The 16665-nt window shown below is 34.6% G+C and overlaps 1 protein-coding gene across 1 annotated transcript in view; it reads right to left on the reverse strand.

The window, feature by feature from the left end:
• Positions 1-953: 953 nt before the first annotated feature.
• Positions 954-16665, reverse strand: part of LOC130671742 (uncharacterized) — a 32783-nt gene continuing 17071 nt past the window's right edge. The window contains exons 4-6 of the mRNA XM_057475814.1: positions 6883-7171; positions 4872-5000; positions 954-4816 (exon numbers count right to left, since the gene is read on the reverse strand). Coding sequence (XP_057331797.1) covers positions 4640-4816; positions 4872-5000; positions 6883-7171 — 595 coding nt within the window. The 3' untranslated portion in view covers positions 954-4639. The remainder of the gene's footprint in view (positions 4817-4871; positions 5001-6882; positions 7172-16665) is intronic.

Here is a 16665-nt window from a genome sequence, read left to right on the forward strand (position 1 = left end):
ACGCACACATTTGCATACAAGCACACAATCGAACACACATACGCACAAATTTGCACACACGCACACATTGTTTAGCAGTTTAATATAAATTAGTATCAATTTATTTAAGTATTAAAACTCCGGACCGGAGTGAATTGGGAGTGAAATAGAATCCGCGTCACTCCGAGATCACTCCGCTAAAAAAAAACTCCCAATTCACTCCGCATGCGGAGTGATTTTTTCAAAACTCCGGAACTCCGAGTGGCGGAGTGAATGCGGAGTGAATTCGGATTTAATTTCACTCCGAATTCACTCCGGATTTTTTACAGTGTAATCCGATCAATTCCGAATTCTAGTCAGCTGTAGAATTCAATAAAACGCGTCGATTGCTATATTGAACGTCGAAATCGGTTGGTTAGTTCAACCCTGATTCAAAAAAACGATTTGTGACGATTAAAAACTATTAAAAGTTTAATCGTTTTTAATCCTCTTTAATCATCAATTGACGATTCATGATGATTCAAAACGATTAAAACAGTTTTAACCGTCACAAATCGTTTTGTTGAATCAGGGAAAAGATATCGGCATCGAAAAGCTTAACAAATAACATTTTATGTTATTTTTTCCGGATACATCATAATATAATGTACTAAAATAACTTTAAAATCATACCAACTTTTCGTCTTCATGGTCATTTTCAATCACCACATAATGTAATATTCTTTAGTTGAAATAATATTATCAACAAAAAAATTGAAAAAACGCCGTTTGTAATATTTTTCTTGGATATTTTATCTATTAACCTCTCACTTAACTCTCACCTGAGTCAAAACTCATTCAAATAATTTTAATCACTTACATTGATTTCTGTCTGAATACATTATTTTTATTACTACACGGAGAAAATTGTATGGTAAAAGTTACCATCCCTGTGGAAAAGGTCTTATAAAATCTCATAAAAAAAATTGACTATGAGAAAACGATCAGTATTTGTCCACGAAAAATCTCAAAAATTCTGATACAATTATTTTCTCATAGATGGTGCATCCAAAAAATTTTTTTCTTAAAATTCTCATATAAATTATCAGAATCTATAAGAAACAGAAGCTGTAATATTGTGAGTATAAGTATTTATAAGTTTTCGAAAAATGTAAAGTTTACAATTGAGTAGATTTTGGAAATGAATAAGATTGTATGAGACGATTTCTGAAGTAATCATACAAGATTTGATACTGATTAATTAATGTGAGTACAGTTATTTTCCATATAGTTTATATGCTAAATGATTGAATTTTTTAGCATGAATTCAAAAAGTTTCTATTATGTATACTCAAGAATATTTGTATAAGTATTTACGCGGAAAATATTTAGCAATCTATTCACGAAAAATCTATGAAATTGAATCCGTTTATTTATTCATCAAAAATTACTCAAGTAAACATTAATATTAAATATTAAAGTCATGATGTATTATGGGATATACTATAGTACAACCCAAACAGGTACTTGTTGGTCTGTTAAATGACGCAGGAGTACTCGAATAAAATCGTATTGAAATTTGGAATATAACACTTCTGAAATAAATGTCTTACCAGGGACACTACAAATCGTAGGCGCGATCTCGTGGCGAGCACCGAACTACTCCCGCTGCTGCTACCTAGCACCGGTGACTTTCCCCTTCTCCATATCGATCTTTTCTCCCGAGAAATTTTTTCTCTTGGCTTAAGCAACTTTTGTTATTTTGTTCGGAGAATACAAAAAAACTTGCGTGAAAAGAATAGTACTTGTTCCGAGAAATTTTATTCTGTTTAACCAAAAAAATGCAATATCGCTACAAAAAAATAATGCACCAAAAAAAAAAAAAAATGGGGCAAGATAAATTACTGGGTTTGTAAAAAATCACATAGAAACTTATATTTTCACTCATCTCCGAACAGTTAAAATATTTAAAGTACAAGAAATAGTGATAATATTAGTATTTTTGGTGTAAATTCTTATAAAAAAAAAATGAAGTTAAGCAATTATTTTTGAATGAATCTGATAAAATTAATATTTTATGTGAATGGAAATTATTTATAAAATCTCATAAGTACTCCATAATATTTTATAAGTAATAGCCTTCTAACTAAAACTTACAAAAACTCATAAATCACATAGCTTTTAAATTAAAATTAAATCTTTTAAGTTTTTACAAGTTAATTCGATTATAGATTTTCTTACTAATTCTCATAAAATTTTTATGAGAAAAAGGTCTGCATTTGTCCATGTGATTCCTGATTCAGTCTCATAAATTTTCGAAGAAATACATGTTAAATATTTTCTCATAAAATATGACAAATATTTTATGATATTCAATAAGATATTATCTCCTAGGATAACTCTTACTAAAACTTATAAATTCTGGAAATTTCATATAAAAAAATAATCTTATTGAGATTTTGTAAGTATTATAACATCGGAATTCGCCTGATCAATTCTTATTGAAAATAGATTAGAATAAACTGTAACAATCTTATAGAAGTGAAAGTACTTATTCAATCTCATAATCGTTGGCGGAATTCGAGTCACAAAATCTCATAAATTAAAAAATCTTACTCATTCTTTTAAAAATCTAGTACGGAAATCATGATAGGAACACATCAAAAGCTTTGACTCATAGATTCTCATAAAAATTCATATGAGAATTTTTTTAAATCTCATAGATATTTTCGAAGCTCATAGATTCTCATAAAAAATATTCAATATCTTATCAGAATTTATGAGAGCTTTTCCACAGGGATCAAGTTACAGTACAATTTTTAAACTGAATTATATGATTGATAATATCATTTAAATTATTAAATAAACAATCTGAATGGTAGTGTCTACCATCTATATGGTAAAGTTTACAATTATTTATGATAACCCGAAATTATAACTGTTATTATCTTAAATAATTACTACTATTATGAAAAATCGTAATTCTTAATAACCTGATGGCAATGGTTACTATCAGCCAAAATAATGATGACCATCTAAGCCAATAAAAAATCAGAATATAAACGTTATAGTCTGACGCTTGTCTATGTGTAATTTGTTTAACTGGGGAAGTGATTAATTTCACACACACACACACACACACACACACACACACACACACACACACACACACATGTATACATATATCTACGCACGTGCACATGCACGCACACATGTACATGAATACGGGTTCACACACTCACCCGCACACATGCGCACACTTACCCCCACACACGCACATCCATGCGCACACTTTCCCGCACACAAGCACACATGCGCACACTTACACACACGCGCGCACAAATGCGCACACTCGCCCGCGAACATGCACACACACACAAGCACACGGGTGCGCACACACCGGCGTGACCACATGTACACACACGCGCAGACATATACCCACGCACGTACACATGCACACATTCTTAGTTAAGAATTTTTACAACTTTGAATGGTAACCGTTACCATCATCAATTGTAACTGTTATTATTTTCAATTATAATACCGATCATTATAACCACTGAAAAATGTTTTTACCATTTTAGATAGTTAAAATTACAATTTTTGTATAGTAGATACAATAATTAATTTCTCTCCGTGTATAATTCTTAGTATTATAGTATTAACAAGACAAGGACATATACATCATGGATATTATTTTTATTGAACATCATTGGGAATAAAAATTAAAAAAAGCTTGTTCATTCATTATTTTTGATTCTTAAATTTTCAATCTTTAACATAAAACGTAATTTTTTTGAACTTGGAAAGCTTATAACACAAAACAATTGCATGCAAGAGTATTTTCGATCTCAAGGAGCTCGAAAACAGCGGAAAGTTATGGGGCTGGCCCGCAGGGTCAACCGTTGCCCATATTTTTTAGTTTATGTTGCATTTTAAGTGATCATATTGTTATTGTATATTTGCAGCTTAGATGATGAGTGTTGCGAACTTGATCATGCTCTACGGAGTAGAGATCTCGGGAGAGACACTCAGAGTAGAGAAAAATCGTAAGCTACTTGCATCAGTACAACGGAGAAGTCTGCTGAGGAAAGCTAGTGCTTATCGAACGGTATCCGAGGCAGCCATGTTGGCATCGTAGGTGTGATTTCAATCGACCTAGGGTTTGAGACGCATCTAGGATGCTCGGTGGGCTGACGAAGAACTTTGACAGACACAAGGACTCCAGAATGCGAAGAGACTCTAGTACGGTGGCAAGAGCGCTGGGCCTCTGCTCTTACGGGGTGGTGGACTTTTAGGCTCATTGGACCGGTCAATACCTGGATTTTTAGGAAACTTGAAGAGGTTGATTATTATCTCACCCAGTTTCTGGACATAGCCAGTTTAATGCCTACTTGCATCGAATGTTCATCCGTGTATGTAATGTATATTGAGATCCTACAGCACTATCAACTTGAGAGATTGAATATTTAACAATGGGGTGATTCATAGTTTTATTCATTCGCAATTCAGTTCTTATTTTATGCAACTTAAAACATAATTCCTTCTATATTTTGAATAGTCGGCTTTGTATTTAAAGCTTTATTAAACAATATACAACCGAATTTCAATTATTATCTTGATTCATTTATGTTGTAGATATAACCTTAGTTATGGAAATCTAAGAATTTTTTTGTCTTTGTTAAATGGGATCTGTATCATTTTTCGAAATTTTTTTGAAGTATTGGTTAATGTCATCTAATGCAAATCCTAACTCAGTTTTAATTTTCTTGAACTCCTGCGTAGTTATTGAGAGGCGCCCGAGGAGATAGTTTAAATTTCCATCAATTTCAGTGATTTTTTTCGAAATTTCTGAGATCTGCAAGAAATATATTCAAAATGAACGTGTTTTTTGTCATTTTCAAAAAACTTACTTTGTAATTCATTCCGTTTATCGTGACCGTAGTTCCATTCGCAAAAAAATCAGTCTGATTATGAAGTTGGTGCAGAATATTTCCATTTGAATTCATTTGTTGATACATCAAGTTCAGCTGTCGCCATACCTAAAAAAAAAATGTATTAAGAAAAAAAAGATAGTTTAAAGCTATATGAACTTTTATGGTAAAAAACTGATTTTTTCGATAAATCATAAGAATTCCTGACAGTCATAATTTTTAAACTAATCGACCGATTCAGCTCATCTTTGAACTCGATCAAGATAATTGCCCTTAGAATAAGTGTAGAAAATCGTTTTCTACCAAAAAAAAATTTTCTTGGCTTAAGAAAATTTTTTCTCGCCCCAAGAAAATTTTCGTTTTCAATTCATTATGCAAAAAATTTTTTAGGGAAAGTCAAAATTTTCTTGGGGCGAGTAAAAGTTATAAAAAATATAGTTAGAAAATATAATAAAAAAAATAATCTGTATTTAGAAAAAATTTAATAACAAATACAAGACATTTTTAAAAATTATCCCAATTATCCCTCGCGGTTTTGCAAATGCTGTAAAAATACCGTAAATTTTCGGAATTTATGCACATGCCGTAAATTTACCGTAATAATTTGGTAGTAATATGGTTATATTGGCCAGTTTTTTTTTCTGTAGTTATGCCATATATTTACTGTACTTATACTGTAGAGTTACCAGATTACTACAGTAGTATAACTATAAAAATGCCGAACTTTTACCAAAAATATGCTGTAAAAAAACTATAAAAATGCTGAAATTTTATCAAAAAAATGCTGTAAAAAAACTATAAAAATGCTGAACTTTTACCGAAAAAATGCTATATAAAAACCGTAATAATACGATAATTTTATAATAATAAAATCGTATATTTTTTGGTAACAATACCGTAGATATCCTGCGATTTTGCCAGATTTATCCTGATATAATGGAAAATTGTAAAAAATTTGGTTTTATTTTTTGTTTGCTTCTGCATTTAAAATCATCGAAAATGTGCAAACTGTAAAATTTTTTATTTTATTCTATTAGTTCACACATTCCTTATTCAAACAAAAGAATGTGAGTGAAAATAAAAATCCGGGAAAATTGAGGTTTTCAATTTTCTTAAGTTTGTATCTATATAAATACAATTAGTATCAGCCTTTAAGTAAGCGATTTGGCAAAATGGTTAACAGATCAGACTTTGAATCGTTAGGACTCCGGATCGAGCCCACGAGTTGACGAGTTTTTTTTTTTTTTTTTTTTCATGACAGTTATTGTATATATAACTTCATAATGTTATATATAATTATATAAAATTGTATATAACTAAATTAAATTTTATATAATTTTATTTTCGGGTAGAACGGTTTGATGCTGCAAAAATGCCGAAAATATACGATAAATATGCTAAATAATTATGGTTTTCATGCGGTTAAAATACCGTATTTTTTCTGTTTTATTACCGTAAATATTCTGAATTTATTTCGTAAATTTTTGGTAGTAATGCGGCAAAAAAACTGGCCAAAATAACTTGAGTAATACCATATTTTTGCAGTATTTATACCGTATAATTCCGGTATTATTTCGGTATTTCCAAAACCGCGAGGGATAAAATACAAATCGATGGAATATAATTGTGTAAACTATTTCAAATTAATTTAAGAAAAATTTAGAGTAATTCAAGACCAAGACAAGGTTTTGACTAGACATGACAAGACGATATAACGAATTGACTCATTTCCGAGATCAATAAGAGACTTACATTTTGAGTTCGAGATCAAGACGAGAAGGAAAGTGTCAAGAGCGAGACAAGATCGTTCCAATCTTGTCTTGTCTCGGCTCAAGTGCAGCCCTAGTTTTGCTTTACTTTTTGTAGTTGTATAAAGTATAATTATTATGAGAAATTTCGCACATCTTCGTAAAAAAATTAGAAATTATTTCGAATATTGTTAGAATTCAGAAATAGTAATAATAAAAGATTACAGAAAAGCTTGTTTTACCTGAGACATTTCTCGTTCAATTGTATCTGTCAAATTATTTTCCATATTGTTTTGACTATTGCTTAAATTCGTTGCGAGAAAATTAAAATTTGTATCAAGAGCATTGTTAAATATGAGGCTTTCACTTTTCATCGAATTTTCAACTCCAAGTAAAATTTGATGAACACTATATTCAACCATCTTTTTTGTATTCAATATATCATCAGCCATTGCCAAAATAAGAGCTTGAGTTTTATTGAGCTTCAATAGTTCTTGGTCCACGAAGCGAGATTGTTCTTCCACATTTATCCTGTAATAGCATACGAATTCAGTTTATTAATTTGGATGCAAATATTATTTCAGAACATTTGAATTTTTTTATTAAAAATCTGAATGCTTTAAATATTCAACTGTTGTGAGTTCAACTGATTATGCTACACGGACAGAAATTTCTCGTTACTTTAATTTCTGGGCCCCTTTAACAAAACACGGGTCACCTGTTTATGCACAGTAAAAAACGAATTGTCAAAGTGTAAAAAAGCGTGTGTTAAAATTCTGAGTGTTGAATTTTTAACACTTTTGTGTGTCAATTTAACACATAGTATTTATCTTGCTTTAACTGTCGCAATCGTTTGATTTTTTAAGACACAAAAATAGTATTTTATACAAAAGTAACAGTTTTTATATGTAACTGTCAAATCGACACACAATATATGTTAAAAATAATCTCGACCATCACAAAAGAATGAAATTTCCAATGCAAAAAAGATACGTTTTTTTTTCATTTCTTTTATACGCACATTTGATCAATATTATTGGCATAATTAATTAAATTATTAAAATTTGGATGATACCCTATTATTAAGTGATACCCAGTAAACACATTGACGTAAATTTGACGTCAGAGTAACGTTACGCTAAGTCATCATTTACGTAAGATATAAGTCACGAATGAGTCAGGTGTGACTCATTATTTCACGTTTTTTTACGTAAGATTATGATGTAAAACTAATGACGTATACATGACGTAAATGTGATGTCAGTTTGACATTCTATGACGCCAATATGACATATGGGTGATGTAAAAATTACCGGTTCGGAAAAAATATTTTTGAAAAAAAAAAAAAAAAAAAAAATGAATTACTGAATTTTTGATTTGATTATTACCGCGCGAACGCGTTGTGAATTCTGAAACAAGATTAAATAACGTTGAATGATAAAAAAATCCTGGGCATCTGCTGGGTTCAAACACGGCTCCTCTTGGCTGGTAGTCCTGAACGTTGCTCACTGGTCCACATCACGAGAATTCAAATCTCGTGCTCAATTGATGTATTTCAAGTGAAATGCCGGAAAAGACAGAGTTCATAAGTTTTTGTGATGGATTTTTACAAAATTTAAAAAAACTGGTAAGACTACCGAATATAGTTTAATTTAATAATTATAAATTGAGTTACAAATAGTAACTTGACCATTGATAAGTTTAATCTATAATTTTATAATAAGCCGTGAGGTAAGTTGATAAGCTTTTTATACGTTGCCGAGTTTGAATAAGTGCGGGTTCTTACTTTGCAAGGACCCAAGCCCATTGCTCTGTCTTATAACTAAAAATTTCGTAGAGGCCAGCCTAAGCCAGGGTTCAATCCGCGAATCCTAGTGGCTGCTGGTTAGAATCGCCAAGCAAAAAGGCGATTTGTCTCTAACTGGCGCTCGAACAGGGACTGCAGTAATCCAAACGGGCAACGAAAAATTTTATTAACTTTTCTCACGGCTTTACAGTAAAAATTTTATAAAAATTTCCAGTAATAATTTTAAAAAATTTCTTACCAGTATTAGAAAAAATATACTTTTCTACACTCATAATTTCATTTCATTTTATGATTCATCACCAGCATCTAATTTCACAAAATAATTAATTTCCAAATTTCTTTTATTTATTATTAATTGTATCAGATAATAAGTGTCTACTAGCTACACGCGTCATAATATGAGACGTTAGTGTTTATTTACCTTACAGTTTGAGCTGTCAACTGAGCCAAGTTGAGACAAATCGCCTTTTTGCTTGGCGATTCTAACCAGCAGCCACCAGGATTCGCGGGTTGAACCCTGGCTTAGGCTGGCCTCTACGAAATTTTTAGTTAGAAGTCAGAGCAATGAGCTTGGGTCCTTGCAAAGTAAGAACCCGCACTTATTCAAACTCGGCAACGTATAAAAAGCTTATCGACTTACCTCACGGCTTATTATAAAATTATAGATTGAACTTATCAATGGTCGAGTTACTATTTGTAACTCAAATTATAATCATTAAATCAAACTATTCGGTAGTCTTACCAGTTTTTTAGAATAAGGATTGAACAGAAGGCAATGTATAATGTAAAGGATTAATTTTCTAGAATTACGCAAGTTTATTGCCAATCGTAACGAAAGTTCATTTACTTACAGTGAAGTTTTCGCAAAGTACAATTATGGTCCTAGTTTGATCGCTGGGTATTCAATCAGTGGCCACGTGTAATAACGCCAATTAATACACTGACTTTATTTCTTAATTCTAATATTATTACCGCGAGTATGTCGCCGGTAACGTATAAAGTTTTCAATATACTTAAATTTAATTATAATTACTAACTAATAAACAATAAAAGTATTACTTAGCAAGTTAATTGCCAGGAAGGAAAATAAGGTTTACAGAATATAAAATATGTAAATATTGCAAGTACAATTGCCTGATTAATAATCGATACTAAATAACTATAATAAAGACGTCTGAACGCTAATTGATCCAGGATCGAAGTGAGTGCCAATAATTTTGGGCGTAGGACCAGCTTCGGGACTGTCCCCACTTCCTCCTGACAGACATGCGTCGACGTGATAATTCGTCATGTGACCACAGCACTATAACATACAATATCAGACGGCAATGAGACGGATAAAAACGGGAACCGCAAGGCTGAGGACGATGAAGACAATTCACATTGTCTCAATCCCTCCTACCAAGCCAAGGTTACCCTTTTGGACTTCCGTCTGGGTTGTCCGACTGTAATAATAATACAAAATAATAATAGAAAAAATATTTACATCAAATTATTTACAACAGTGCGAATAAATCGCCCGGGGATTGCAAGTGACTGGCCAGCATTGAAAAAAAATTCTTTAATTGCAGGAATACTGCCAGATAGAAAGTAAAGAAAATTACTGGTCTAGCACCAGTAATGCAAGTTATATGCCAGTTATTTTAAAAGTGCAGGTCAATCGCCAGTTGTGCAAGTAGATTGCCAATATGAAATTTTCAGATCGATCGCAAGCCGCTGGGAGTACTGTGATCAAATTTCTGAGTCCAGCCACTCAATTTCAGGCCCACCTCAATCCTCGGACCTCGACCTGGATCAATAATTATTCCTAACTTATGAACAAAAAAAAAAATAATTTGTAAAATATTTTGACTTAATGCTAAATACAAAAAATATCATTTGAAATATTTAATTTCCAGCAGCCTCTAGGCTGTAAAAAAAATTTTTTTTTTTGTAATTTATCTGCCAACTGCCACAGGACTCGAAGCTGTAAATGAAAGTTATTACAATTGGCAATAATTAAATGAATTAATGAGATGGATGTGATTTAATGTGTGTAATTTCATTTAGATTTACATCTAAATCGGTAACGTAAAGTAAGTAATTTTATTCAAATTTTTCAGTTGCTCGCAGGTGACTCCGGTGAAACTGTTCTACTTCCTCTTGGCTGTATTTCGCTGAGATCCAGTCCTTATACCCCGGATATCTTCGATTACAAGCGTTGTAGTATGGATCGAACAATTGGCTTGGGATGCCGCAACCTTGACAGTGTCCCCGAATATAGTCTTTGTACTGTTTATCATGGGGACGGAAACACGTTGCCGTTGTTACTTGGTCTTGATAGCAGACATGACACATGTCAGGCCGCCATGGTAACTGGCATTCAGCAATTTTATGATCCCGTTGCCAACAATTTTGACACGCGTTCGTGATATATAGCGATTGAGCTTGCGTCGTTACCGTTTGTGTCCATGACTCTCTGAGCTTGGTGTGGCATACACGAGGCTTGACGGTGACGCAGATTTTTTCAATGGCTTCGCAGAAGGTGTTAAAATCTATAAAGTGAAGACCGTTGTGGATTACGACTTGTTGTGATGTATCTTGAGCCGCTGCGGTAGGATTTGGCGATGGTACAGTTTTTATGCTAGACAAAAATTGTTGGTAGTCCTCTTTTGGTTGCAGTGGGACCTGAACTTTGGAGCTGCAGTCGTCTGGGAATACGGTAACGAATTGGCGAACGTTACCATTTGGATTTTGGTCCTGATGTCCTTAGGAATAGCACTTGAAGCTCGCAATGTCGTCACTTCCTTCTCGGTCAACTCCTGACGCGCCATTCTCCGGGCAAGCAGCGATGATGGTGGAAATCGGGCATTTTCTGGTGATGGACGTTGATAAGCGCCCTCAAGGATTTTAAGTCCAGGATTTTGACCATACGCTGACGATTGTTGAGCCAGTAGAGGTAAAACTGATTTATTATTTGAAGTAGTATCAATATCATACTCCACTTGGGCTGTAGTAGAAGTTGTAGCCTGTGTCTGTGTTGTCTGACAGCTGATTTCTTTGATGATTGGTGGTGTTTGTACGGTGACGGTTTGAAGCTTCTGCATGAATACTTCCGGACTTGGCAGCTTAAGTTCAGAGATTATCTGCTGACTTTGCTGGACTTGCTCCGATAACTGTTGAAGTTGGGCCATGAGGTGAGCAATCGAACTTGATTCGGGAACAGTTGGAGGTGGTTTTAATGATTCCAGCTGTGTCTGTAGGTCTGCAACCTGCTCGGTGTTGGTTTGTATGATTATCTGGAGGTCTTCAAGTTTCTCATCAATGCGCTCCATCCACTGAGTATTGAGCCTTGATACCCCAAATGATGTTGACGTGGCCGTAAAACGCTGGCTTGTAGCACGATCAATGCGGGTATGGAGTTTGCTAAATTCATCTTTCATGAATTTGGTCAGTGTTTCGACTATCACTGACGTAGGTGTTGTAACAGGCCTTGGTGCGTATAATACTGACGATGGCCGATTGAACTCCAGACCAGTCGTAGTTTGCCATGGCGGCAACGAAGTTCGAGACCCAGCGAATGATGCTGATCCAGTTGACCACGCTAGTGATGGTGCGACTGTTGTTGTAATGACCGGTGCAGCCGGTGACGAAATCGATGAGGTTGTTTCAGCAGTAGATGGTAATTCTGATGTAATGTTTAGTGAGTGTGGTAATGAATCAGATGATGGTGTGGCTGAATGAGTTGATGGTACTTCAAGGCCAGACACTTCACTCTCAGACTCATAAACTGAGACTTCAGTATTTGATCCTGAATCTCCAAATGACTTGACTTTCATGATGAGTGATCTGAAATATATCGAAAGTAATCAGTGACGTCTTCGAGACCGTCTAGGAATTTTTAAGTCATTGTAATAATATGTGCCAATCTCGTTACCGGCATCATCTTGTACATGAACTACTAGAGGACTTAAAATTTTAGAGACAATGGCGGGTCCCGAATATTTTGGTGCTAATTTAGCACCGTAACCATCCACTTTTTTACTCAATTTTTTATTTAAGTAGTAAACTTCATCACCGATTTTTAAGTCTATTGGGGTATCAGAAAATTTTTGTTTATATTGTTTACGCGTGCGGTCCCGAGCTTTCAACATATTTTGCTCAACAAAATGTCTTAATTCAATCGCACGGTCCATTCGGGCTTGCCAAACGGTAACGTCAGATACGTCTAGATTTTCAAGGGGATCGGTATCGTTAATCAGTCGTGCGTCACGTCCGTGATTCAAATAGAATGGTGACACACCTAAAGCAGTGTGTACCGAGGTATTATACGCGAATTTTAAATCATCGAGATGTTCATCCCAGTCTTATTGATTTTTACTAGTGAACGCGACAATCATGGGTTTAATCGTACGATTGCAGCGTTCAACGGGATTTGCGCAAGGGCGACCGATAGGGGTTGGTGTGAATTTTATATTAAATTGACTGATTAAATTAATTATGTCTTTGTTTAGAAATTCTTTGCCATTATCTAAAACAATTTGACAAGGAGGACCCCAATGATTAAAGACAGCCGTCAGGTGATGTTTTATAATTTTACCCGATTGTTGTTTCAAGGGAAAAATTTCGAGATAGCGAGTGTACAAATCTTCAATAACGAGAGCATATTGATTCCCCATAGTTGAAAGAGTATATGGGCCGATGGTGTCAATCGAGATAATGGACCAAGGTTGGGTTGGTGGTCTCGTTCCGATATATCCTTGCGGTTTTGTCTGGTCACTTTTAGTCGTTATACAAGTCTCACAAGCTGAGACGTAAGATGTGTAGTATAAAAAAAAAAGAGTATGCTCGTTTTTCTGAAGGTTCCTGTTTAAGTCTAAGTTTCCTTTTAAGATAATATGTTATGAGTTTTGATATTTAGGATGTAAGAACTTTACGTTACGTTTAGAGAAATAAAATGTGCGTGTGAGAGAGAAAGTGTGTTAGACCTAAGATATGCGTCTTGGGATTGTCAAGACAGAGAGTGGGGGCGTAGGTACAGAGTGCAAGAGTGCAGGATGAAAGGATGAATGAGAGTTAACCTGGGTCAGGCAGAAGGTTTTTAACCAGCAATTGGCTAAGACGTGCCTAGAACCTTTTCATTTTTGTGAACCATTATAACGTTTTGTGTTTTTGGAATTTCAATAAACTTAAATATACTGTAAACATCAAACTTGTCTCTTACTCCTATTTTCCAATACTACAGATGCAACATCTTTAAATATTCCTGGCCAGTAAAAATTATGCCGTCTCCGTTGGTAAGTTTTATCGATCCCGAGATGGCCTGATTGGGCTTTGCAGTGGGCTTTCTCGATAGCTGGACGGATTTCTGGCTCAGTTAAAACGATTTTCCAAGGATTTAATTCACCCAATATTTCCTTGATAGCTAATGGGCGATAGAAATACAATTTATCATTCTCGTATTTCCACTCGCGACAATTATCAGGGTATTATTGAACAACGTGGACTTTTTTATCATACCAAACGGAATTTTGCGCAATTACGCACAGCAATGAAGGATTGGAATCTGAAACAAGTAAATCAGTGGTCTTTGGTTCTTCATATCGACGTGAAAGTGCATCTGGAGCTTAATTTTGTGTACCCCGATAGTGGACAACTTCAATATCGTAAACAGAAATGTTAATAGCCCATCTGGCTAATCTACCTGCCGGATCTTTTAGCGAGTGAAGCCATTTCAATGCGGAATGATCGGTATAAACCGTGACTGGTAAACTCTCGATGTAACTGCGTAATTTCCGTAAGGACCACACGACAGCAAGATATTCTTTCTCTGTTGTCGTGTAATTCATTTCTGCTGTGTTCAACGGTCGACTTAAACAGATAATCAAATTTTCCCGATCGAGTTTTGGATCGTACTGAGTTAAAACAGATCCTAACCCGGTGTTGCTGGCATCAGTATATAAACGATAAGGCAAGTTTGGACGTGGTAGTGACAGTGTTGCAGCTTTTAACAGAGCTTCTTTCGGTTTCACAAAAGCTTTTTCTTCGACATCTGTCCATGCCCACGGAACTCGAATACTCGTCAACTTGTTCAAAGGACCTTAATCTTGTGCAACATTTTTAAGATGTTTATGGTACCAGTTAACTAATCCATTAAATCTTCTCTGTTCCTCACGGTTGGTAGGTCGCTTATAGTCTGCAATCGGTTCCAATCGAGCTGGATCGGGTTTCAAACCCTTTTCATTGATCATGAAGCCTAGAAAATGAACTTCAGAGCATCCAAAATGACTTTTTTCTTCATTCATCTTTATTCCAGCCTTGCGGAAGCTTTCAAAGACAGCTTAAAGAAGAATTTTGTGTTCTTTTAAGTCATCACTGATAACACTGGCACACAAAAAAAATTAAGTAGAATGTGCATTTGACCGGACCTACCTACGGGTACGTATTTTGGTCCGCTGAATCCGAATTCGAGGTCAGTTTGACCCCTACACCCTCGAAATTTCGAGAAAACTTCGAGAAACTGTAAAAATGATGAAAATCGGCAGTTTTAATGATAAAAAAAATTTTTTGGAACTAAACTAAGCGTGATTTTCATGTATTTCGATCCGCTGAATATGAATCGAAACTTTATTGAGACCACGAGCCGTTTTTAATGTAAAAAAATCACACAAACCTTCCAAAATTCCGAAAAAAGTAATTTTTTTGGTTTTTTTACTGTCGTTTTTGACTTTTGAAGACTTAATTGCTTGTGCCTGTTACCAGGGCACCTCCACGTGGTGACTGTGGGCAACAGAACCATCTGGCAGAGTCCCTGGGTTAACGGGGTGTGTGCCGTCATGGCAGGTACAAGTGATAAGTACTTTACCGTGCACGGAGTCGAAGCCCCAGTATCGGCGTCTGGTCAGGGTGAGAAAGCAGGCTTGCAGGCGTCGTCATCAAGCGACTGCAGCTCTTCAGAAGTGGGAAACTTGGCTACTGGAGAGTATACTATTACAAGGAGTAATTCTCATCTGTGTAATAAAAGTCCTGATTCATTTTGTTACATTTGTGGAGAATTCAATTTGGAAAGGAATCGAAGATCGTTATCTGATAAGATCAAACAAATTTATGAAGAATTACTAATTGTAGAGACTATACTGAAGAACAGGGAGAACGTTTTCACCAAGACATCAGTGAAATAGAGAGTAGATACCAAGAAAATTGGAGTGTTAACATGATGGCAGATTTTTGTTGGATGTTAAAAAGAGAAGTACCCGAAGAAAATCGTAAACGAAAGAGGAATCCACTACGAAGATCATTTAAGGATATAAGAGTGCGATACAAACGAAGGAAAGTTTAGGATTCGTAAAAATCATTTCTTTCTATCTTTTTATGTCTTGTGTTTTTCACAGATTTCAAGTTATTTGATATATCTACGTTATAGAGTATTTATTTTAGGCATTAAATCATGTTCAATCAATTTTTTTTCTGTTATGGATGGTAATTTTTACAATTTTTTCGAATTTTTCCAGCTTTAGAGGGTGAATAGACTAAAAAAATTAAAATGCGAATTAAAGACATCAAAAGATATAAAATTTTATCTGAATTGGACCAGAAGAAGTTTTTTTATCATGAAAACTATATTTTTTCGGAATTTTTGAGAGTTTTGTGTGATTTTTTAACATTTAAAATGGCTCGTGGTCTCAATAAAGTTTTGATTCATATTCAGCGGATCGAATTACATAAAAATCACGCTTAGTTTAGTTTCAAAACATTTTTTTATCATTAAAACTGCCAATTTTCATCATTTTTACGGTTTTTTGAAGTTTTTTCGAAATTTCGAGGGTGTAGGGGTCAAACTGACCTCGAATTCGGATTCAGCAGACCAAAATACGTACCCGTAGGTAGGTCCGGTCAAATGCACATTCTACTTAATTTTTTTTGTGTGCCGGTGTAATTATCCAGTCGTCGAAATAAGCAAAAATTTTATTTTCAGCTTCAATGTGAGAAAATTGTGTTTTTAACGACTCAACAATATCTCGTGGTACCGTATCCGAGACTTCTTGATAAGTGCTGGGGGCATTTGTAAGACCAAATGGCATCCATTCAAATAAACCTCGTCCATCTACGCAAAATGCTGTATATTGACGGCTATTTGGCTCTACCAAGACATGATGGAAAGCGTCACTGACGTCAAGTACCGAAATTACTTTAGCACCTTGAAGACTTGATAAGATGCGGTGCATAATCGGTAACGGAT

This window comes from Microplitis mediator, chromosome 1 (assembly GCF_029852145.1).
Source record: "Microplitis mediator isolate UGA2020A chromosome 1, iyMicMedi2.1, whole genome shotgun sequence".
Taxonomy (NCBI): Eukaryota; Metazoa; Arthropoda; class Insecta; order Hymenoptera; family Braconidae; genus Microplitis; species Microplitis mediator.